The following is a 23,848-nucleotide window of genomic DNA, read 5'->3' on the forward strand; positions in this document are numbered from 1 at the left end:
TTTATTCACCCCCTTGAACCTGAGTTGCCACATTTTTGAAGTAAGAAGTACCTAGAACTTTCACAAAAAAATAAAATCTACAAGTTTAACTACGTTTGAGGCACAATTGTAGCCCTTTAAAAAAATATGATTTTTTGATGCAACTTGCATTGGCTGTTTCTTGAGGGGAATGAATTTTAACTAACCTTATATAAAATGTTAACAGTAAAGTCATATAATACTGAGCTTAAAATACACATACATTAAAATATTTAACTTTGCAGGAGAGCGAGGATGATAGTTCCACTCAAAGTACTCCTCAGAATACCCCTAGAAGGCCATATCACCGAAGTGGCAGAAAAGTCGAGAAAAAGAAGAGACGTTGATGCCCTTATTTCAAATAAGTTGGTTTTCTTTTGATAAATCTATGGGTACATTTATGTTGGAGCTAAGAAGTCGTTTTTATTTTTGTTTTGGCAGCTTCTTTATGTGAATAGCAATTAGACATTTTCGCGATTATAAAACTAATTTAATAATTCCAAGAGTAACATTTTCTCGTAATGTCTTAAGTTAAATAACGTTATAAGTTTATTTTCCCTTGATGCTTCATTTCCCTAGAATGCATGCTATTTCGGGTTAGCCTTGGATGCCAAATTATATTCAGATTAAGCGTTTTCAATGTTTTTCCTCCCTATTCATATATTAGTAATTTACCATTTTACCATATCATTTTTTTTAAATAATGTATATTATGAAAATTCTGCTTTTATTTCCTTGAGACGAAAACGTTACAAATTAGTTGACGGGTTCGAAAGTTTTTTTCAGACCCTCTAAGGCCGAAAATTAAAACACTTAACAATGTAGCTTTTCATATTTTGCTAGGTGTAATACACTAACTTTACTAGATAGAGTACTAATAGTACAGATTAATTAATTTTAGTATATTTGAACGCGTGAATGCTGTGCAGTCTATATATTTTTATCATCAATGTCAAAGATATATTCAGTAATTATTTTTTTTAGGGTATTGTCAAGGTACTTTTATTAGGTGTTGTTAACCGCTAGTATCAGATATAATTTGTATTGAACAAAAGAGACATTTCTTTTCATTATTTTTATTAATGGCGTTTTTAATACAGTAAATATTATATTCAGTTGAACAATATAAGTCTAGTCCTATAAAATATATATTGTAATGATTCAGTAAATATACAATATACATGGTGTAACATTTGAATATAAATAATAAGAATATATAATCAAAATAGTTACACGTTTTATTTATTGATAAATATACACCTGAACCCTATATGTTAAAAATTATTTCAATTTACGTTTATTATAAACATGAATAGACAATTTAAATGATTGACAGCCACAATATAGAATGGTGTATTATCAATAAACTTCTCGAGTCAAAAAAAGAGCTCATATTTAATTAATACCTACTGTTAAATATTATATTGAATGATTATTGATTTTTTAATGATACTTTTTTTAGGGTAAATAGTACGCTCAAATTGCTAAAAACTGCATGAAAGTGCTCTTTCCTTAACTCATTTACCATATACTATAATAGTATAAAATGGAACAAATGAGGTAAACATAAAAGATCACCCGTAGACAGGGAATCACAGCCCCACTAGTTGGATTAGAGGTCTAGACTAACCTCTAGTCTAGTCCAGTCTTCTATTTTACCCTGCGCTGTCTGATGGTATTCTTACTGTTGTTGAGACCATTGCTGCTTTTTTGGAGGACGAGACGAATTTCCTGAAATACATATAATATTAAATATAGTTTTATAAAATGTCTAATTATTTGGGAGCTTTTAATATGACTTTTATGATGATTAATGAATGAAAATGTAAATGTTATCTAATTTTAAAGGAAGAATGATCAAAAATATTACTATTTTTTGTTTCGATAATTATTTCAATTTTTGACTAATTCCTATTTTATCACTAATACCCATTTTAAACAACTTAGTAACCAACATATAAAGTCCTAAAAAAAGGTGTATTTTTTTAAAACTGGCAGATCTAGAAGAAAATAATGTTTAAATATTAGCCTCTTGTCGCAACACTTCAGATAGATCGTTCAAACTTCGGCTCAACCGGATGCTAACATATAACAACCAGGCAAAACTGAAGATACCTATTATAGTAATTTTAACTTTGGATGCTCTTCTTACAATAAAGTTAATTATTATAGTCTTTAGTTATAATAAAGTTCATACAAACAGGAATTAATAAACCTATCCTCCCCTGCCTTTTTCCCCCAATATGATTGATTTGTTGTACTACCCGAATGATTCCAACAAAAATATGTAATTTAGCCAGAAACAAAATCATTATGATTCAACGCCTTACCTTTAAAAGCTCTAATGAAACGCAAAAATTATTTGATTATTGCCATTATTGTTAAAAATTGTGGTCTAAAAGGAGTTTTTCTTTTTGTAATTAATTTTAAAATTATGTCGTAAATTAGTCAAGATTATCCCATTAATATTCAGGGAAAACATTATGGAGTGAAATATGTTTCCTAAAGGCGTGAGCTATATATGTATGTTAGCTTTAGTATAAGGGTTCCCGCTCTCGATGATGACGTCAACCTTAAATCGCTTTCTCGGCAATCCATTGAAGCCAAGATTATGCTTAGGTCGCATTTAATTTTTGATTTCGTTAGATTTTGCGAAGTCAGTAGTCGTCGCGCTCTTGACTTGATAAATCGTGTAATAAAAGGAATTTGAGTAAATTTGTTTTATTTAAAATAAAAGAATTAACTTAAAATCTAATATCAGAAGTGGGATACTCTCCATAACCTCGACGTGTTTGGAGAAAGACCTACCAAAATCTGTGATTTTTGTGATAGTGCGAGTACTTTGAGTTAAAAAAAATAACTGACGGAAGTTCTCGTAATTCGGCTTCTACCAGGTGAATTGCCAACTAACCAAGAAAGTTCAATAAGGAGAAAATGATGCAGATGAAATTTTGTCAACCCTGGCCAACGCCCAAGCAACGCAAACATCGCAGGCGCAGGTCGGAGTAGCGCCATCTACGTGGTAAGTTCTGGGTCCGATATACTAAATGCTGCATATTCTCTGCCTATAATTAGCCCATATTCTCGGTTGAGCACATTTGATCCCGATGACGGACCATTTACAATGACAGAATGAATGGATGACGTCACAAGAACTCAACAAAACCTTGGACTATCAGATACCGTAGTTGTTTTGAAAGCAGCAGATGCTTTGCGTAAACGAGCTGCGCGATTTTATAAACATTCGAAATCGGTTGTCCGTGATTGGGCATTATTTCGGCGCGATTTTGACATTGTTTTTCCGGAACAGGGAACATCTAATACGCGAGTGCGTGCATGCCTATCAATAGTCAGCTCAAGCCTTGATTCTCTGGTTGAATATGGAAATGCCAAACTAGCATCTATTAGACGATTTTTTATTCTGATTTTCCCTGGAATGTAATTTTAAGTATCATCGAATACGACATACGAAATATTAATGTAAAATCCGGCATCTGTAGTCTCCCATATGTCAAGCAGATTTACTAAAATCGTTGGCTGCCTGTGATGCTCGTCGTAATAATGAAGTACACTTACGAGTATGTAATTAGCAAGCATGAGAAGTTATACTTTCGTGATGATCATCACACAACTTTTAAAGGAAAGTGCCGAAAATGTCATCGTTATGGTCACAAGGAAATAGACTGTAAAGACATGATTAAAAAAACATTTCAGCTCAATGAGTCTGTGCAACAAGTATATAAGACCCAATCACAAAACTTTTACCTTAATAAAAAAATTTACACACTCTCAAAAACTGGGACATACTGAAGATGTTTGGTACAGTAAACATGAAATGTTAAAAAAAGTTATGCTAACTCGAAAGACCCGTTTTACCCGATCTTTTTTTCTAGCAACATTAACAAATAAAGATATCCGAAACATCATATTTAGTGGATACAGGTGCTGATGTGTCTCTATTACATGCAAGTGTTGCTAATAACTTAAATTTAAAGATTCAACCGGATTTTGAATGTTTGACAGGAATAGGAAGCTGTGTTACAAAAACTATTACTAGGTCTAGTGCCTTAATGTTCACACCGACTATGACTTTAGAAGTAGACTTTTTGGTTCTTCCAGATGGATCCATTCCGGGTGGCCACATTGACCTTATAGGTCTTGATGTGCTGAAACGACCAGGTATCAACATAGAAATAATACCAGTTAACGTAGAGGTGGTATTTGACACATTGACCATCACACGTGTGGCTTATAATGAACAAGATTTAGATCTGTCAGAAGTGGAAGAGCTACTATAAAATTAATTTTTAAAAGTGCTCAGTGAAAGAATTCTAGTTAAACACAAATTATAAACAAACAATTACAAGACGGAATTATTCGACCAAGTGAATCTGCTTACGCTAGCCCAATTGTGCTAGTCAAGAAAAGGAACGGAGACACTAGACTGTGTGTCGATTTTCGGGCTGTAAGCAAATTGGTATTACGTAATAATTATCCTATTCCCGTATTCAAGATCAGATTAACGGTCTTGCAGACGCTGTTTATTTTTGTACACTTGACATAAAATCAGGTTGAAATTGAAGAAGGCCGGATTTGTGTTAAACTTAGCAAATACCTTTTTTATTTAAATATCTCTGAAATATTTGGATGTCATCATTGAAGGTGGCAAGGTTAAACCAAGTGCCAGAAAAGTTGTTACCTTAGCACACACTATGGCTCCCCAAGATGTAAAAGGCATACGGCAACTCTTCGGACTAGCTAGACATTTTCGCCACTTTGTTAAGAACTTTTCGGCTTTAACTGCACTAATATCAAGGTTGTTACGGAAAGGAGAAGTACTTGCGTGGACAGATAAATGCGAGGCAATTCGTATGGATTTAATAAAGCGGTTAACCGGATACCCGACTTTAAAAATATTTAATTCTTGTTTGCAAACTGAGCTTCATACAAATGCAAGTGCATTCGGATTAAGGGCAGTGTTAATGCAAAGAGGCTCAGATCACCTTATGCATCCAGTGGCTTATTACAGCAGGCGCACTACCGAGTGTAAGTCTCGTAATTACTCATATGATTTCTCGAAACCCTGACAATTGTCAACATCAGCAACACAATATTTTCGTGCCTATTTGTATGGTATTAAATTCGAGATTTTACACAGATTGTAATTCCGAATTCCGTACGTGCCACAGCTCTAAAAAAAGAGTTACTCCCTCGAATTGCAAGGTGGTGGATTAAGCTACAGAATTGTGACTTCAAAATTGAATATAGGCAAGGCTATAAAATGGCACATATTGGCTATCATAGCAGAAATTTTCCAGAAAAGAGAATTTTGGTATCGCGTATTTAAAAAGTAGTGATAAACGTCAGAAGACTTATGCAAAATATGCCTGTATACGTAACTGTATAAATACGTAAATATGACTGTGCTCTAGGAAAGTCACATACCAAAAAGAAGTGACATATCTTAGCAGAAAACTAAACTGGCGCATTGATCATGCTAGACCACTTGTCAAGTCGAAGAAGTGTACACAAATATTGGTGATTATTGATGCTTTTACAAAATATGTTTGATTTTGTCCAATTAAACAGAAAACCACTAACTGTACATTAAATGCTTTATCTGCAGTTTTTACCGAAATTGGGGCTTCTTAGCGCATTATAGCTGACCGTGCAACCGCCTTTCAGTCAAAAACATTTAAAGATTTTCTACATGATCATTCAGTAGAATTACATTTAATTGCCACTGGTGTACCACGCGGTAATGGACAAGTGGAACGTGTAATGCGTACCCTATTTAATGGTATGAGAACTACGCTGAATGATCAGAATGAAAAGAATTGACAATTTTACCCGATTTAGAAGATGATATGAACGTCACTATTAATAAATCAAGTGGTTATGCAGGAGTATTATTAATGTTTGCTGAAAATCGCCGTTTCCAAGCAACTACGCAGCTGTTGACCAATATTCCATATCAAAATGAGGTCACCGACGAGGAGACGGTGCGAACGAATGTAAGCAACTTAGGAAGCAAAAAGTTCATTCAAGTTGGGGATAAAGTGGTAATTGAAAATAGTAAAGTCGCTTGTGGTGGAAAATTAAAACAAAAATTTAAAGGTGCCGATGAGGTCACTCATTGTTTGCCGAATGACAGATATCCACTTCGACATGAAGGTGGTAGAGGCAAAATAACAGTGGCAGCACATAAGCAGCTACGTATGTGGCCTGGCTTGTAAAAACAAATAAATAGTACCTATAAAAGGTGTTTGTATAATTGAATGTAGGTCCCTAAATTGGATTAGGGCAAATTTATTAAAGCGCAAAAAAAAGGAAATTATTATGATCTTAAGTTTCTTAAATTTTATTTTAGGCACGACATCTATATTAAATATAGTTCCCTAAATGTGATGGATTTAGGCAAGTTTCTTAAATAACTAAATTTAGGCATCAGCATTAAAAAAAATTGTAATACATTAAAACAAACATTTTTGAGATCCCTAGACAATAGTTTAGGCAAGCACATTAAGAGATGAGTGTGCTTATTTTGAGATCTTCTAACCATTTAGACAGCAGTTTTCTCAGTGTAAGTTAATAAATTAGTAAAAAGTGAAAATGTCGTGTTAGCTTTAGTATAAGGGCTCTCGATGATGATGTCAACCGCCAAGATTATGTTTAGGTTGCATTTAGTTTAATTTTTGATTTGTTTAGATTTTACGAAGTCAGTAGTCGTAGCGCTCTTCACTTGATAAATCGTGTAATAAAAGCAATTTGAGGCAATTCGTTGTTATAATTATTGAATTTCATGCCTAAGCAAAACACTCTTCACAAGTGGACCGTCTAATTCTAAGAACCAATAAATAAGAGTCTGTTTGTAGATATCATATTAGTGATATCCCCTTGAGCCTTTTGAATAGGCATGGTAGGTAGTTTTTTTGGCAGTCGAGAAAAGACCGTGAAAGTAACTTAAAGCTGAGATTCTGTTTTGTACCAATTTAAATAAATATAATTTTAATCAACCTACCGGGTGTTTTTCTTACATTGTTGTGTTTTATTTAAAATAAAAGAATTAACTTAAATCTAACTGTATTTGTAAATGTATTTTAAAGAAGCTTTACAAATTTGAATTAAGCGACTCTTTTAGTCTAATGCAGTATTTTCTTTTAACTAGAATTTTGTTTTATGGCTTGCTGACCTGAAGGAGCTTTTTTATATCAACCTAAGTTCGTTATCAGAAATGAATAAAATGTAATTTTAATGAATTTAATAAGACATTAAAATTATTAAAAATAGTTATTTATGTAACAAGGGTGAAATAATTCTTTTTTTTATGAATAGGACATTCGTCGATTCCCGGCAATTCCTATGAATAAAATAAATGGGGTTTTACACACAGAAAGAAATTTTTTTTTTGTACCACCAAAGAAAATACAAGAAAATATCAAGTGCGTAAAGTAATTTAGTATTTTTTTCATGTTTTCTTTGGTAGTAGAAAAAATTTTGCATGCAATACATTATAAGGTTGCATGTAAAATCTCCTTTTTTATTTACGGGAGTTTACAAAATTCCCATTCATAAAAAGGGATCATTTTACACACTTATTTCATAACCAACTATTTAGATACCGCTTTTTCGATTTTTATTTAGGTAATTAATTCTAAGCACCTCCAGGAAAAGCTTTATATGAAATCTTTTAGGATGTATATTTTAATATTATTCTTTGTTTTTCTTCTAATAACCCAGGAAATAGAATATTGATGGAACTATACCATCGCATTTTACTACACTGCTGTCAAATGCAAATTATTCTTCATAAAATAAAATATATATAGTAGAAAACTCTTTAAAACGACATTTACCTCGTTTGTCTAAGATACACGTCTTCTAATAACGCGTTCGATCTGCGTCACACTGTTTAGTAAAAATTGCGTTTTGATTTTATTCGTTCATTTAAAATTTGTTCGTTCCCTTTTATGGTATTATTAATTTAGTATTTGTAGTTTGTGGAAGGCTATTATTATAATACAGAAGTGCAAACTCCAGAGTGTTGTTTTTGTTGAACATACGACCTACTAGTCCTTCGCTGAGTGAGGTAAAAGGCGGAGAATTCAAATAAGTCCCAGGTGCTTGTTACAAGGACAATTAAGACCCATAAAATAAGAACCAGGTTAATTTTTGTGATTTGAATACGCACAGGCAATACAGAGAAAATTGGCGGTGTATCACATTTTTTTGATAAATATCCGTTTTATCTATCATTCAATATATTTAAAAGGTTTTATATCAGGGCTGCTAGGTCGCCAAATAGGTTTTATTTTTGAAATATATACATTACATACATATGTAAACTAAAAATTACATTTTCTTCATAACAAATTAAAATAATTATTATGCAAAATATTAGTACCACTACTAAAACAGAAAATGGTTTGTGGCTGTATAGCCTGTATATGTATAGGCTGTAAAGCCAATCATTTTTTATAACATGTTTCTAATACTAAGGTAATCTCTGTAGATATAAATACAAATATGAAAAAACCCTGCACATAAATTACCAGTTTTACCTAAAGCCACCAGCTTGACACCTCTTCTCACCTAAATAATCCAAATAAAAAAATCATATTCACTTACATCTCTTTATTAATTTAACATTTTTCCTTGTCATCCAAACGAAGTACACTCGCTTACATTACTTATATTACTACTCTAAGGTACTACTACAAATATCTAAAATTACAACATAATACAAAAACATACACTGAATTGCTATCCAGAACTTACTAAAAAATCACCATTTAAATTATTACCAATAAACGCGAATGCAAGTAAGAAAGAAACATGGAGTACATAGCAATTTATGTATTCATACTGAAATTGAACATGACTATACTAAATTTCCAGCATTCGAAAATAAAATTTCTTTCACTTTCTATTAATATCAAAAAATAAAAAGATTTTTTTGCAGACAGTCTTAAATCACACGAAAAATCATCGTTAACTTTTGTACAAAGTTCTTCCATAATGTGGAATGACTTTAAGGGGTAGTTTCATCTAGTTTTACTTTTTTTGTTGATATTTGAGAAAAACCTGAAACAGAAAAAGTTCGTTAATAAATATGGCCAAGCGTCAACAGTAATGAACATTTTTATAAATTAGTCTAGCATTGGCGAGACTATTGAGAAAAGGAAATACAAAACTAGTCTAAAATTTTTTTTTAAAAGCTGACATATGCCGAAAAAAGGGTGTGGTATGGTCAAGCATGAAAGAGTTTAGATTGGATCCATAATAAACACATTTTTTACAATTTTTTGCACTCATGTGTTAATTTAAATTTAAGGAAACAGGTGATCCACCCATAACTAGTAAAAAAAAACAGCAATTTGATGAAAACAAATGGTATTTACTTCCAGAACATTATTTATTATTAATAACTAGGCGAAATAAACTAAATAATTTCCATAAAATGTGTTTTATATATACAGCACCAGTAAAATATAGTTAAATAACAAATCACAAATTCATTAAAGTCTAAATGTAGTATTAATTAAATTAACTATCACAAAAGTGCAAAGAACAGTAAAATCTTCTCATAAAAATTGATCTAGTTAAACATATCTGTAAAGTACAAAAAAAATCTTTATGCTTGCAAGATAACTTTACTTCTATATCTTTGCTTTTGAAATACAGGGTGACGTAAAAGTACACAAAAAACTATTTTTAATGTATGATTTCAAATATTTGCGAGTTAGAGATTGGCATTTTAATTGTAAGTAAATTAAAGTTATATTTCCCTTACAGAGTAATTATAAAATCAGATATTATAGAATCTGAGTAATCAAAAAACCTATAAATGTAATTGAGTAAACTTTAACAAATCTCGATCATTTCGCGAAAGAATGCATAATAGTTTCAAAATATAGTAGTAGTTGGAAAAATCGTATTATCTCTTAATTATCAAATCATCTGGTCTTACATTCCATTTTATTCTAAATGGCTCACTTACAAGATCGCAAGACATCTGAAATCTCGTCATTCATTACTCGTTATTCGAAATTAGATTGATAGCGTAAAAAAGACAATTATATATATATATTCTCGTCATTTTTGAATTTTATTTTGTTTGACTTACAACTTGCGGTTTAAGTCGTACACAAAAATGAATAAAACGAGAAATTAAGATAATTAAAATTAAATACAATTTACTTTCTCGGAACAAAGCTATACAATCAACGGGAACAGAGTTAAAGGGCATCAAAATGATTTTTTTTTGACGTGCTCTAAATTTGTCGTCGTGTATTGTATGGCTTTATTCTCATAAGACGAATTGTAGAGCATACATTATGTTCTATGAGTTTATATAAACCTTATGACTTAATCCAGTAGATCAAGTCAAAATAAAAAAGGCAAGATTGGGACAACACTTAGTTGTCAACTTTCCTTATAGATCACTAAAGTATGACGAAAAGACAAAGGCTGCATAGATCTTTTAGAACGTGAGATTTCACATTAATAATTAAGTACATTCACCAGATTTAAAAAAAATAAAATACTGTTTAGATGGATTTTTTGTACTCATAGTATGTAAAAAATTAAAAACAATTGGACAGTTTAAATTTACAGGTATAGTGTAATGTATAGAAAATACTCATTACCCATTGTCAACAGTTACTTAAGACCAAAAAATTAAAAAAGTAGGTTGGACTTAAAAGCAGAAGGCCGCTTTTGTCAAAACTGATAGTTATTTGATAATATATACATAAATTTGATCCAAATAGAAAATCTGATATTTGATTTGAATAATTGGATATTTTTGAAATTGATATTTTAAAAAACAACGTAAACTATCTCATTTAACATTGCTAGTGTGCCAAATCTTGTTCTGAAGATGAGCCTTTTAATCCCGCGGAAGTTTTTTTTAAAGGCTAACAAACATCTATTAATTCTCATGTTTAAGTGTTTTCACCAGATTTCAATATCATTTCAGTTTTTTGTCGTACACTTTAACGCACCCTGTATGAAAATTGTATTGACCGAAGCAGTAATACTCACTTATATTTATTTCACAACTCATCTTCAGTAAGGTTGATGCCTTTGGCTAGCTCCTCTGCCAGTACCTCTCGCTTTGCCTTGGAAACCAGTACCGGTATTGTTACCTGAAAAGAGAAAGCAGTATAAAAATTTTAATATTAAATTCGATTTACTCACTATAGTAATTTGTCACTTTGCACTAAACCCGTCACACACATCACAGGTCCACGCAATCCTGTTATCGTCCAAGTCCGTTATTTTTTAAATTATATTTTTTAAGACTATCCTCAAGCTGATTGCTGGAACTAAATCAATAAATTTGCACCTGCGTGCCTAAATATTCATTGATAACGCCTTATATTTTTTTACTTACAACTTTGGACAATAACTATGACTATAATAGTTTTTAAATGGAATTTTAATTGTTGCAGCCAAACATCTAAACTATTTTGCATAAATCTAATATCTATTTATTCTATTAATGATTTGGGTGTAAATTCAGGTCTTAAAAAAGATATTAAATGATTTAGGAGGTAAATGTGTGTACTTCATTTTATACTAGTGAGAGTTAAACTTATCTCAATTTAATTTGATGGAGGTTTATAAATATTATTTAAATTGAAAGCATTAATACTATACACATCCTATTATGAAGTATTAACTAAATTGCAAATATTATAAAATTATATATAGTTTCACAGTCACATAAAAAGTTTTACTAATGTTACTCAATTTAAGGAGCACTACAAATAAAGAGAAAGCTAGGAGGCATAGCAAAAAAAAATACAAAATAATAAGTTTTAATTTTTTTAAAAATGAAATTGAGTCAGTTTTAAAGTGGGTAGGTATGAAATAGTAGATCTTTACTAAAATCGCAAACCATAATTGAATACAATATGGCAACAATACTACCGATAACTCTGAGCTAACTGGTAAAGGTATTTACGGCTATTTTGACATAAAAAAATCTAAAAAATTTATTCCACTTTGGTTACCAACTTGCTTTTTAAATGAAACACTCTGTATATTGTTTTTTAAGTAAAGAGACTTCATATTTAAATAACTTTTAAATAACCACTAGTGCTTTTCAATTTTTTGATATGTCAAACTATAGCCACATCTTAACCATCAAAACTTCGCCTTATTTTAATATTATCCAGAGTTATTGCTTGCTTGGTAATATTGTTGACTCCCGGTATAGTATGCCCTGGGTTTCTTAAAAAAACTATATTAAATGAGTATTAAGGTATTCCATAACAATTTTTGCTTGCTGAAAAAAACTATTAGTGACTTTGCATAGACAAACTTATTTTTTCAATAAGGAACTCGTTTAAAATTAAATTTTTAGTCTTTTTGCTGTATTATTGTACCACATTACTATACTTTTTTAGATAGTATGGTATGGCATACATACTTTCAAACAAGCTGTTCCAACAAATTTAAATAAATTTCAGGGGGTTGTTATTTTCAAAACAAATACCTAGCCAGTTAATTATTAATCATTAACTGCATACATTTCAAACTTTAGCTATTGCTAAGAACTACATAAAGTTATTTTCAGCAGAATTTCATATTTGTCACACATTAAAATATACTTTTAAAACAAATAAATAGTGCGATCATAATCAGAGACAATGGGAATAAGAACTATTGAATAAGCAGTGGATTCACTTATAGTTTATGTGGAAAGTTTTTTTTGATACCAATAAATGTGGATTAAAAATTGAGAGCTAAAAAAAAGCATGCAATAATAGTTGATAATAAAAGTAGCGGCTACAGAAACTAAGAAGTTCAAAAAAAGTTAAAAACAAAAATGATTGTAACTAAAATATCAATTTCACAATAACAAAAGTTAAGTTACATAGTCATATACCTTTTCCGCGAGCATTCCTTCCACCACTATTATTACTATAGCCTCCTTCATACCCATATCCCTGATCTGCATTTTTGTAAATAAAAAAATCATAAATCTTTAAATTACATAAGAGGTCTGTTGTCATTAAAAAGCCAGTTTATTCAATAAAGTTTTAAATTACAAATATTTTTGTAGCTGTATACAAATGGAACTCATGCATTCAGTTTAAGAATAAAATTTTAAATATTCTTAGTATATATGGTACACAAGTAAATAGTTAACATTTAAATAAGACTGCACTCTAGGCATCAGCATTATTCTCTGCTGTATTAGTGTAATTAGGATTTTGCTTTCTATTATTGTATTTACCATAATTTCCACTGTAGCCCCCTGAGTAGTCGTAGTTGCCGTAGCTGCCATATCCGCCACCATAATAATCATATCCTCCACTGTACCCATCATAGCCATATCCTTGGTTGTAACCGTAACCATAACCTTGATTCCAACCACCTCCAAAGCCTCCACGACCTGAAACAAAACATTTGTATGAGAAAGGACAAAAAAGAGCAATGATATAATATTTATTAGTACCGTTACTAGCAAGGTTACTTCAAACAGCTAGGTTACTCAAAAATACGTATTTGTGAATAACTGAATATACCGGGTGGTGCGTCGCCGAGCGGAACATAGGAAAACCCATGTAAATTTGAAGGGGGTCAATTATTGGCTTCCCTGTACATTTTATAGATGTAGGATAACTTTTTAAAGAGACCAATCTGGCAAACCCTTGTGCAAAGTTTCAAAAAATTTAAATAAGCAAATCTTGAATTATTCAATTAAATGTAATTGCAAAATTAGCAAATTTTCGGTTCAGGTAAAACCAAACGGACACCAGTAAAATGAATATTGTCACTGACGTGAGAAAAAGTGTTAATAAATCAGTGACAGTCGATGTTGTTGAAAACAAGAGATTCAATCGACGAAAAAATAGCCATAATTAAGTGGCATTATGCGGGAAACAGTATTAAAGCAGTCTCTAAAATGTTTTCAGTTTATTTCCCCACCAAGCCCATTCCGTCCATTTCAACTATTAAACGTATTGTCAATAAGTTCGAGTCCAAAGGTACCATAATAAATAATTGTAAATGTTCAACTCAGGATATCGAAAATAGAGCCGAAGAAAGAGAGAACAGAGATCTTAATATTCTGTGGAGAAAAACAAGATGGTTAGTATGAGGGTTCTTGGGCAAGAATTAAATAAACATCATACAACGGTATTGCGCACTTTAAAAAAACACAAATATTGGTATAAATTCGAAAAACATCAAGAGCTGCAGGAAGGAAAAAGCGAAGAATGATAGGAATTTTTTAAGAAATATTTGTTTTACCGATGAATGTACATTTCTCTCAACAATGAACCAAATGTTCAGAATTGCCGGTATTGGAGCCAAGAAAATGAACATCGCTTTGTTCATACTCGGACACAATATCCCCAAAAAACAAATGTATTTGTGGGAATTATCGGATACCATATCATTGGACCCTTTTTTATGGACTATAACCTAACAGCTGAAATCTATTTGGACTTATTTCAAAATCAAATTGGAGCCGCCTTGGAAGAAGTTGTTCAGGAAGATCAAATGATATGGTACCAAATGGATGGTTGCCCAGCTCATAATGCCCATATGGTTAGAGGGTGTTGGGAAAATGCTTTTAATGGCAATATTGGTTCACGGTACCAGATACTTTGGCCAGCCAGGTCACCTGATCTTTCACCGAATGACTTCTTTTTGTGGGGTCATTTAAAAAGTGTCATTTATAAAAGTGTAAAATTTGAGAATCTAAACCAGTTACAAAACGCTATTTCGTTAGAATGTAATAAAATTTCCCAATATCAACTTAGTAACGTTAGAAATGAATTTTATGATCGGTTAGGATATTGTTTAGCTGTTAATGGGGGGTTGTTTGAACATTTGATTAATTGATGTTTTTATGTAATTCTTTATTATTTTTAAAAAAGTTATTGTATTTTATTTTATTTTTCCACACTTAGTAAAATATTAACAGTGCTGTTCTCTCTTTTTTCGGATCTATTTTCAATCTTCTGAGTTAAACATTTACAGTTATTTATTGCAATGTCTCTGGACTCGAATTTACTAACAATAGGTTTAATGGTTGAAATGGACCAGATAGGCTTGATGGGAAAATAAATTGAAAATATTTCAGATACTGCTATTGGTTTAATTAAATTCTAAGTATGATAAAATTATTTTTTTAATAATCGATAATAATAATTATTGGTTTAACTTCATTGTTATATTAAATAAAAGTTTAGATAAAAAAGTAATGTTAACGTGTCTTTGAATGTATGGTTGTGAGATTGATAAAACGAAAAAAAAAACATTTCCTGTATTCGGCTGTACGTCAGATTTGACAAAGCCTTATAACAAATTGTTTGCTGGTGGCTGGTTTTACCTGAACCGAAAATTTGGTAATTTTGCAACTACATTTAATTGAATAATTCAAGATTCCCTTATTAAAATTTTTTGAAACATTGCACAAGGGTTTGCCAGATTGGGCTCTTTAAAAAGTTATCCTACATTTTTTCTGTAAAATGTACAGGGAAGCCAATAATTGACCCGCTTAAAATTTACATGGGATTGCCTACGTTCCGCTCGGCGACGCACCACCCGGTATGTAGTTCGTCCGCCAAATATAATTATAATAATTCTTCATTGGAAATTCTTTATGCTAAGAAGGAACCTTGCTGTCCTGAAGCCACTATGCTTTACTGTACCAGTAGCATTGTGTGGTATAAATTAAATAAACGAACTTATCAGATTTCTTTTGCCAAAAATAACATAAATGTCACATGCCCATAAAGTGACCCCAATATAAGATTTCACATGGCAAAAACAATTCCCACTTAAAAAAATTAAGTAGCAAGATATTTTTTTACAGTGCCTCAGGACACTAAAACTTAGTTTGCAAACAAAATTTTCCTTTTTGATTCCTCATAACGACTTAGCATTTCAAAACTCACATTGATTGACATGTAGTAGAAGCTCTGGTATATTTTTTTTTGCTGAGGAAAACTGCATCATGCTTAAAATCTCAACACATTTTATAAAATAGAAAAGTGGTAGAAAATGTCTTTTTTTCCACAAATAAAATGGCAATTCTAATGTCAGGAAAGATGCATTTTAACAAGTGTTCTTGCCACCATCAGACTAGAAAAAGCTCACTCTCTCTAGCAATCCTGGCACCCAATTCACAAGCAACCATCCTCCCAGCATAGCAACCACAAGCCACCCTCTTTGCTATCTCAGTGATGTGCATCGAGAACTTTAATTTTGTGTCAATCCAAATACCCAAGGACTTGCGAACCTCAGAAGTTCAGAATTGAAAGTGGAGACCGGCAACTGACATTAAAGGCTAGTATATTTGAAAGAAACACTGATTGCTAGCAAGTTAGCCTTATACCAATCTCTAAGTATATTCAGACCCCAGCCGATAGTTACATGCAGATCCTCCTTTGATGTATTGTTCCACAAGACAATGGTGTCATCAGCAAACAGAAGCTACTATGTTGTGGCTATTATAATTTCAAAGTACCTTATTCTAAATTTATTTTCTTAAATTACTTTTTTTAGGTTAAAGGTTTCAAATGTATGATTCACACTAATAAAGGCAATATTCCTTGCAGACAGATTATTTTTATTTATTTCATTATTCTGGCACTCATATTAACAAAGGACTTTCATTCCATAACAATGAAGTTTAATTTACGATGAACAAACTCAGTCAGAAGTTTGATAAATTTGAATCCTTCCAACAGGCAGGCATGCTTTTATTTTATAGCGGCTTCCTGATATTCAGACAAAAAGCTTATTTAAATTCCCATTTGACATATCAAAGTGAGGTTACCTGGAGGTGAAAGCACTATATGTGGGCTCCAGATATTTTCAATATTATTTTCTTCTAAGAAACAATCTGTTTGAAACAGCAATAAAGGCGAAAGAAGACATGCATTTTCCTGGTTCTGCTAATACAGCTCGTAGTAGGATAAGAAATTCGGAAATTAAAAGTTGCTGTGCAACAAATAAAATATTTTTAACTAAAGTAAACAGAAAAGATTGGAATTTGTCCATCAATATGCACACCAAAACAACATATGGGACAAGGTAATTTTCAAATGAAAAAACCTTTCAATCCTGCAATAATGGCAAAGTTCGCGTTTACAGGCCTTCTAATACCAGATGTGATGAAAGATATACACATAAGACTAATCAAAGTGGACGTTTTAGCATAAACGTTTGGGCCTGGATTAGTTGGTCCTCTACCAGGCGTTTGTCAAATAGTGCAGGGATGGCTTGATGCCTCAGGATATTGCAATATCCTGAACAATGTTATGATGCCATTGGTTGGTGTAGTCTATGGGCAATATTTTATCTTCCAACATGATAATGCTCCTATACATACAGCCCATATAGTTCAAAACTATCTAGACGAAAGACGAATTCAAGTTTTACCTACCGTGGCCCTAGAAAAGCCCTGATATCAACCCAATTGAAAACGTTTGGGGTAAAATGGCAAAATATATGTATAAAGATAACTTTAGGCCTAGAAATCAGAATGAATTACGCCTCAAGATAGATGACGCATGGGACTAAATAACCAAAGAATATACCAAAAACTTAATTTTAAGTATGCAACATGTAAGTATAACGTTTAGAAGCTGTAATTGATAATGACGGTGCGCTTACTAAGTATTAATAATTTTTTATTCCATATTATCAAAAAAGATATTAAGTAGTTTTGGTTTATTTATAAAATGTGTCCCAAATAAAAATAAATATTGAAAAATAAAAATGTTTTGTATCAATATTATTATTTAAATAGACTCCAAAAATTCATAATGGTGGCATATATCCGGTAAGAGGGTTTGATCATCGGCAACTATTGGAACGCTTCAATATACATCTATTACAACTCAGAAGAATGATCTTCTCTGTAAAATTCCTGCATATGTTACTGAATGGATTCATTGATAGTCCTGTACTTCTTTCCGGTGTACGTTTCATGGTGCCTAGGCTTAATGCTAGACATCCCCTAACATTCTTTCTGCCAAGGCCTCATACTAACATCCTGTTGAAATCGCCACTATATACAATATGCGCTATATTTAATCGGATCTGTCACATGTGCGATATAAATTTCTCTCCGGTTCATGTGATTGTTGATATCTTGGTGGATCATTACTCTTGGGATTAAGACCCATGTGTTTAAGTTATAGTTAGTAGGTATATTGCAGTTAATTTAATTTAATTTAATTTTGTTGAATATGTGATTATCTTGTTAAACTTTTATAATTGGGTTTTTATATCATATTAATAGTTATTTGTTCTAATTCTTTGGATAACTTTTGAGAATGTGACTTTACTTTACTCTTTTTCTTTTCTTTTCATTCTTTTAGGTTTGTTTGTGTGTGTTTTTTTTTAACTATATTTTTCATTGTTTTGCAACTGTTTCCTGTTATTGGGCAAGTTGCCTGTTGGAAATAAAGGCTTATTATTATTATTATGGTTTGGGGTTGCTTTGGCGGGTTTGGTATGGGCCCATTGGGGAAAATCAAATGGTTTTATAGATTGCTTTGTATACAAAAACATATTGGATAGTTATATGCTACCATGGACAGAAGACAATATGTGCTTAAGATGGGTTTTTCAACATGACAATGACCCAAAACACACATCAAAATTAATTAAAAATTGGTTAAATAGTAATAAACTTGATGTTATGCCTTTTCCAGTCCAAAGTCCAGATCTCAGCCCCATTGTGAATTTGTGGGATGAATTCATAAAAAAACCATCAAATGTAAATGAATTCCATCAGGAAATTCAAAATATCTGGAAAGCAATTTCTCAGGACTATATTGATAGACTATTAAAATCAATGAAAAAAAGGTGTGAAGCAGTTATTAGAAATAAAGGATATGGTACCAGATACTAAATAAAATGTAATTTTTTTTTTTTAGTTTTTACACATACATACAAAATTGTGATATAAATAAAGTTGTTTTACTATTACATAAAAGGTAAGCAGACTTATTTTCAAAAAAGAGATAAAAAAAGAAAAAAAAACAGATTTTTTTTAAAAGTTGCTCTATATATGAGTGATAGTGTATATCTTTATAATTACAATGTAAATGGATTCTGTTTGTAAGTAAATAAATTTGGTCACTAGACTTCTTCCATATTTTGCTTCAGTCCATTGAGACTGTTTTTAGTATTATTGAAAATCTTTCCAAAAAAAATAAATGAATTAAAAATTTTAAAAACAAATTACCTCCACGTCCTCTAGGTCCACCTCTGCCTCCTCTACCACCTCGACCCATTCCCATCATCATCATCTGATCAGGTTTAGGTGTAGCTCTTTTAACATCAACCTGCGGAAAAATAAAATTGAATTAAAATATAACAATAATTCTCTTAATTGCAAAATAACTAACCTCTTTGTCTTTGATCATCTGCTTTGGTTTCTTTAGAAGATCTTGTACGACTTGTTCACAATCAAATGTAATAAAGCAGAAAACCTTCCTCTGGTTCTTCTGTTTGTCAAAAGGCATCTCAACTTCAATAATCTGAAGAAAAAAATATTGCTTTTATTTCTATTTAAAGACCATACTTATGAAAATATGAAGTATAAAGGCCTCAGAAGTGGTAAGGTGTCTTCTCTGAACAATCAGAAGCAGAACTGGCAAAATGTTTTCATCATAATATAACATAACAGAACTTGATTTCAATTTTTTTTATAAACTTACATTTACTACTTTAAAAACTATGTGAATTAAGTATCAATTGTATGAAACAATGATAAATGTGAAAAAATTTTCAATAACTTATACAATGTATATTTAATTTATAGAGAAATGTCATCTTGCTAGTAATATAAATATACATTAATGTCAAACTTAATTTGTTTTTTTTATATTACTAAAATTAAATAAATTAAGTAGACATGAAGCATGTGAAATAGCAGTAAAAAAGTTTTAAAACAATTTACTATATCAATATATTTGTTTTTTATTTACCTGTTTTCAATGTTGAATAATAATTATTCTTTTAATTTGTATCTTACAATTTTAATAAATAAATTAAATTTAATTTATTGATGCAAAAAAGTATTTATATAACATTGCACTTTTTCTTTAAATTATTAAATTGTGTTGATAAGGCAAACAATATGTACATTTAGAGCACGCTTTTCACACCCTAATCATAAGTATGAATTGAAAAAAAAACTTATATTTTTTAATAAAAACTTGAAAAAGATTGACTCTTTATACTTACATTTCCAAACTGTCCAAAATACTCTTTAATGTCATCATCTGTTAATTCAGGTACCAGCCCTCCTACAAATATCTTTCCATGCCTAGCCTTCGCCTTTTTAGGATCAACTTTCTTTCCGCCAATAGTGTGTTCTCCAGCAGAGGTTACTTTTTCAAGGGATTCAATTTCTTTGAAGACAATAAAGGCGAAACCCCGTGACCTACCAGTCATGGAGTCTGTTTTAACGTTTATGCTCTCAATTTCGCCATATTTGCCAAAATATTCCCGTAGTTCCTCTGGAAAGATGAAGGACCACATATAATTTTTGATATAAATTAATGAATTAAGTAAATAATATTTGGAAGACTCAGAAGTGGTAAAATGTTTCTTCTCTGTTCCATCAGAAGCAGAACTGGCAGAATGTTTCATCATTTTTTTAATGGTCAAATAATTTTGAAAATCAACTTTATTATACTTACTGTCAGTTGTTTCCCAACTAAGGCCTCCAACAAACAATTTTCTGAAATATAAAAATAAACGAATCAGTATAATTAATATTGTGAAATAGTTCCTAAACTTTAAGTGATTTATTAAATTAAATTTACTTTTTAATGTAAAAAATTGAATACAATAACTCTGAAGATTTAAGTGTAAAATAATCTCAATAAAATTATGAAAGTTATTTTCCGAATTTCTCAAAGCTATTATGCAACAAATAATTTTAAATGACTGAAGGATGGGTGTAAAGTTATGGCTTCCAAGGAATCTATGTTTTGCAAATTGTGGTGCACTGTAAGGACTACAAAAGTTCCAAATCTCCTCAGCTAAATAAGAACAAGAAAAAACACAGGAAAACAATTTAAAAACCAATTTTATTGAAGCAAATCAATTGACATAGGGAAATATTACTCAAGAATCAAATTCATCATAAAATTGAAAGTGTAACTCTGAACAGGATAATGCACAATTGAATTTCTGAAAATAAAAAATATTAAACATTAGTGGCAAATGTTTATTTAAAACAAATATCTGAAATTGACTATACTTACATAAACTTACAGCTAATAAACTTCAAAATACAAATAATTGACTATACTTACGGTTTAAGTTTTTTTCTACCGCTTTTTGGGTATACCTTATGAGTTAGTTTATTTAGTATGTTTTTTCTTTAAATATGAAAAAATATTTTTTCATAAACATGCTATGAATTATATATATCAGCAAATTAAAAGAAATGCTGTAAGTTGTGATGAGAATATGTAGTTATTATTAAAAGATTGATTAAATGCATTTAAGATTTAATTCAACTTTTAGATTAAAAGTTACTTAGCAAGAAGTATTTTTTTGTCAGTTAATTTTGATAAATATTCTTCCTTTCATAGTGCTTAATTGTAATATGGACTAAATGTTTTGGAATTTAAGCATTTTTTACTGGGCCATTAAAAATGCCCTTTATGTAATCTGTGGAGTGAGAAATTCATATTATGATTTAGATGCGACTTTAAAAAAGTATCTGCTATATTTTCTTCATGGATATAATGGAATAGATGTGGAAGTGGTATGTTTGAACTGACTGGCCAAATAAAATCCCATAAACCCCAAACTATGTTAAGCAATAATTACTAAGTTGCACCATTAAAAAGTGAATAACTATAAAGGTTTTTGTTTTTTAATCATTGTATTTGTAATTTCACACAAAAACTAACTGAGCTTGTTTCATGAAAATCATAAAATATCAGTAATCTTTTGTTTATCAGATAGCTCTAATCCATACTCTTTCCTATTGTATTTTTCTTTAACGAGATAGTAAAAAGTTTTTTGAATTCAAATAATCCAAGATGTCAAATACATAAGTGAATGAGAAAAATAATTTTACTATTAAACTAAATAATTATGAATTACTGGAAAGGATTTATATAAAACCTACTTAATATAGCATAGTGAAGAGCTAGTTCCAAACTCCAGTACAATGGAATTTTTGTTTGACCAACAATTTATAAAATAAGCAAAATGAAAAGTATATACCAAAGAAGTAGTAGAAAAAAACTGTTCATACAATACACCAAAATAAACAAGATTTTGTTTCAAACCAAGGAAGCCATAACCCAGCACCCTCCAAAAATTATCTTTGACAAAAAGACAAAAGACCTAAGTTTGTCCTAGTTACTATAGTTCTTTTTTTTATTACTATTAGATTGGCATTTGCAGATTTAGCGCCCAAGGAATAAATACCATGGGTCCCATGGAAGGCTCCTTCTCTGTTCCATATTCTGCATTCTTCTCCACTGCTGAGTATTCATTCACCTGGAGAAAAGGAACTTGTTTAAAATGGCATCTTGAAAACCTATTAACTGGCAGCCTACTACCCGATATGCATGAAAAACTTGAATTTTAGTGGCTTCTGAGGGCAGCTGATTGATTTGAAATCTGAACTTTCAATACTTACTATGAACAAAATCTTACTTTTGGCTGAACTGTTTAGCAATGTATTAATTTGATAAAATGCTACAATTAGCAAAATCCTTTTAGCTTGACCTGTTTTAAATCACTTGCATTATAAATGTACAACAATCAATAGGGTCTTTACTTTTTAATACTATAATAGATGTTTACAATAAAATTTGCAAATAACATTTAACCTTGCGTTTTCGGATAATCGATTTCGATTCGCGTAACGTAATCGGCCATTTTGGTAAACATTTCCATAACAATATAAATAAAATGACAACATTACAAAGAACACTAACTACAGCATTAAAAATATTAATTGGAAAATTAAATTTACATGCTAAATAATTATTATTAACACATAAATTTTCTCAGGATATTCTCGTTTACTGGATGATAGCAGATTAAAAAACCGGCTAAAACGGTTTTAAGGCTGATAGTAACTTTGTAGCATGGCGGATCGGCTATTTTTATACAAGGATTTGTTTGGACATAATTGAATAAGAATTCGACAAGAATTCATAAAATGCAGTGAAAATTATATATAAACCACATACCTGTCGTCATCTTTTCCGGGCTTATCTGCAGAACCGCTGTCGGCGGGTGGAGCGTCTCCACCGCCATTATGGCCATTTTCTTGATTTTGATCAGTAGAAACGTCTTGTGAGAAATCCTCACCATTTTCCATAGTGGAGTCTTGATTTGCCATTATAACTAAATTTAGAATTTACCAAAAGTTTTTAATTTATAGGCACCCACGCCACACGTCGAAACTCCACGAAAGCTAACAGGAAAAGACCAAGAGATCTAGAAAACGGCGGAAACTGAAAACAGAAGAGGCTCCTTGGACATTCGTCATGCGTCAACCCAGCGTCCCTAGAACGTGGTTTCATTGGTTGTAACTTTTACACAGTTGCCAAATGTACTTTTTAACCGTCAACGCCGACCTTTCTATGATTTTAACCTCTTTAGATATTAAGGTGCGGCCATACGTTTCGCATTAAAACATTTTGCCACTCTGGCTGTGCCTCAAAATCGGCCAATCATACATATTTAATGTGGTAATTTACAGTATTTTAAGAGAAAGAATTTTTCTAATTTTCATTTAGAGTAAGAATGTTTTTTTAGGCGATATAGTATCATTATCATGTTAAAAAAACAACGCTTAATA

The 23,848-nt window shown here is 31.1% G+C and overlaps 1 protein-coding gene and 1 non-coding gene across 6 annotated transcripts; both read right to left on the minus strand.

The window, feature by feature from the left end:
* Positions 1-1,078: 1,078 nt before the first annotated feature.
* On the minus strand, positions 1,079-23,515 carry LOC126743327 (RNA-binding protein squid). 5 transcript variants are annotated; one of them, XM_050450359.1, is made up of 9 exons: positions 23,235-23,515; positions 20,709-20,749; positions 20,251-20,525; positions 19,410-19,541; positions 19,247-19,346; positions 13,268-13,426; positions 12,917-12,982; positions 11,065-11,168; positions 8,638-9,102 (listed from the first exon to the last, which is right to left on the minus strand). In XM_050450359.1, the coding sequence occupies exons 1-8, from the start codon at positions 23,384-23,386 to the stop codon at positions 11,089-11,091; spliced, it is 1,005 nt and encodes a 334-aa protein (XP_050306316.1). In that variant the 5' UTR covers positions 23,387-23,515; the 3' UTR covers positions 8,638-9,102; positions 11,065-11,088. The 5 variants fall into 5 exon arrangements, with proteins under 5 accessions (XP_050306317.1, XP_050306320.1, XP_050306316.1 ...); XM_050450360.1 differs by lacking the exons at positions 8,638-9,102; positions 11,065-11,168 and adding an exon at positions 1,079-1,749; XM_050450361.1 differs by lacking the exon at positions 12,917-12,982 and having other exon boundaries at positions 23,235-23,513.
* On the minus strand, positions 19,609-19,680 carry LOC126743454 (small nucleolar RNA snR61/Z1/Z11). Its single transcript, XR_007662879.1, has one exon. It is a non-coding gene; the product is annotated as a small nucleolar RNA snR61/Z1/Z11 (small nucleolar RNA).
* Positions 23,516-23,848: the final 333 nt, after the last annotated feature.

This window comes from Anthonomus grandis, chromosome 12 (genome assembly GCF_022605725.1).
Source record: "Anthonomus grandis grandis chromosome 12, icAntGran1.3, whole genome shotgun sequence".
NCBI lineage: Eukaryota > Metazoa > Arthropoda > Insecta > Coleoptera > Curculionidae > Anthonomus > Anthonomus grandis.